This window comes from Myotis brandtii, unplaced genomic scaffold, assembly GCF_000412655.1.
Source record: "Myotis brandtii unplaced genomic scaffold, ASM41265v1 scaffold975, whole genome shotgun sequence".
Classification (NCBI taxonomy): domain Eukaryota; kingdom Metazoa; phylum Chordata; class Mammalia; order Chiroptera; family Vespertilionidae; genus Myotis; species Myotis brandtii.
This window is the reverse complement of record NW_005372049.1, coordinates 742,718-743,948: the sequence shown is the minus strand read 5'-3', so window position 1 is coordinate 743,948 and position 1,231 is coordinate 742,718. Positions and strand designations below refer to the sequence as shown.

Below are 1,231 nucleotides of genomic sequence, written 5' to 3'. Positions count from 1 at the left end.
CGAGGGGAGCAGTGCGGGCATGGCCCCCCTCCGCCGGCCGACCCCTCCCCCTCTGTCCCCGGCAGAAAGTCCAGGTGGTGGTCACGGTGCTGGACTACGACAAGCTGGGCAAGAACGAGGCCATCGGCAAGATCTTCGTGGGCAGCAATGCCACGGGCACGGAGCTGCGGCACTGGTCCGACATGCTGGCCAACCCGCGCCGGCCCATCGCCCAGTGGCACTCGCTGAAGCCTGAGGAGGAGGTGGACGCTCTCCTGGGCAAGAACAAGTAGGAGCAGCGGCCGCCGCGGCCGCACGGCCGGCTCGGACCGACAGACCCAGAGCTCTCGATACCTCAGTTACGCCCTCGAGGTTCCCCCCCCTGTGGTCGAGTCCTCGTTCCCTTTCCTTTCTGTCTGTTTAAAGACCGGCTTCCCGCTGGCGGCTCTGAGGAGCGTCCCCAACCAGCGGACGAGGAGCCCGGCTCTTGTCACCACCCGGGAGCCGCCCGCTGCTGCATGCCCGTCACCGTCATCGTCATCGCGGTCCCATCGGGGTCCCTCGGTCCCAGCCTCGCCCGAGCCTCGCGGGAGTGAGGCCCTCTGGTGGCAGAAAGTTGCGGCGCGTCCCGTTTTTCGCGTGTTCTGGACCCACACAATGGCACTTCCTGTGTCCTGGGAGGGAAGGCTGCACAGTGGCCAGCGACCGTGTGCACACTTGTTCACATGTGTGTGCACACGTGTCCACATGCGGGTGCACACGTATACACGCAGGTGTGTGAGTGCATTGTGTGTGCATGTGTGTAAGGGCATCGTGCACACGTGTGTGTGAGAGAGGGCACTGTGCACACGTGTGTGTGCATGTGTGTGAGTGCATTGTGTGCATGTGTGTAAGGGCATTGTGCACACGTGTGTGTGTGAGAGGGCACTGTGCGCACGTGTGTGTGCATGTGTGTAAGGGCATTGTGTGCACGTGCGCATGTGCATGTGTGAGAGGGCATTGTGCACAAGTGTGTGCATGTATGTGAGCATCTCCACATTCCTGGAACGAGCCATGGACAGCGCACGTCTGCAGGAACGGAAGGCTCACCGGGGACCCTGACGCCACGGCAGGTCCTGGGTCTGCGTGGGAGGCAGCGGTGGCGAAGGCCCCGGACCCACTCAGCTGCCGGAAGCGCCCGCCCTCCTCACGGGCGACCCAACCGTCTGGGAGGCGAGCTGTGGGGATGGATCTGTCCGGAGCCAGGACCAAG

General features: G+C 64.1%; 1 protein-coding gene across 1 annotated transcript in view; it reads left to right on the top strand.

The window, feature by feature from the left end:
• SYT2 (synaptotagmin II) overlaps positions 1-814 on the top strand; it is a 17,557-nt gene extending 16,743 nt beyond the window's left edge. The window contains exon 7 of the mRNA XM_014533435.1: positions 66-814. Within this exon, the coding sequence (XP_014388921.1) occupies positions 66-272 (207 nt within the window). The 3' untranslated portion in view covers positions 273-814. The remainder of the gene's footprint in view (positions 1-65) is intronic.
• The last annotated feature ends 417 nt before the right edge of the window (positions 815-1,231 follow it).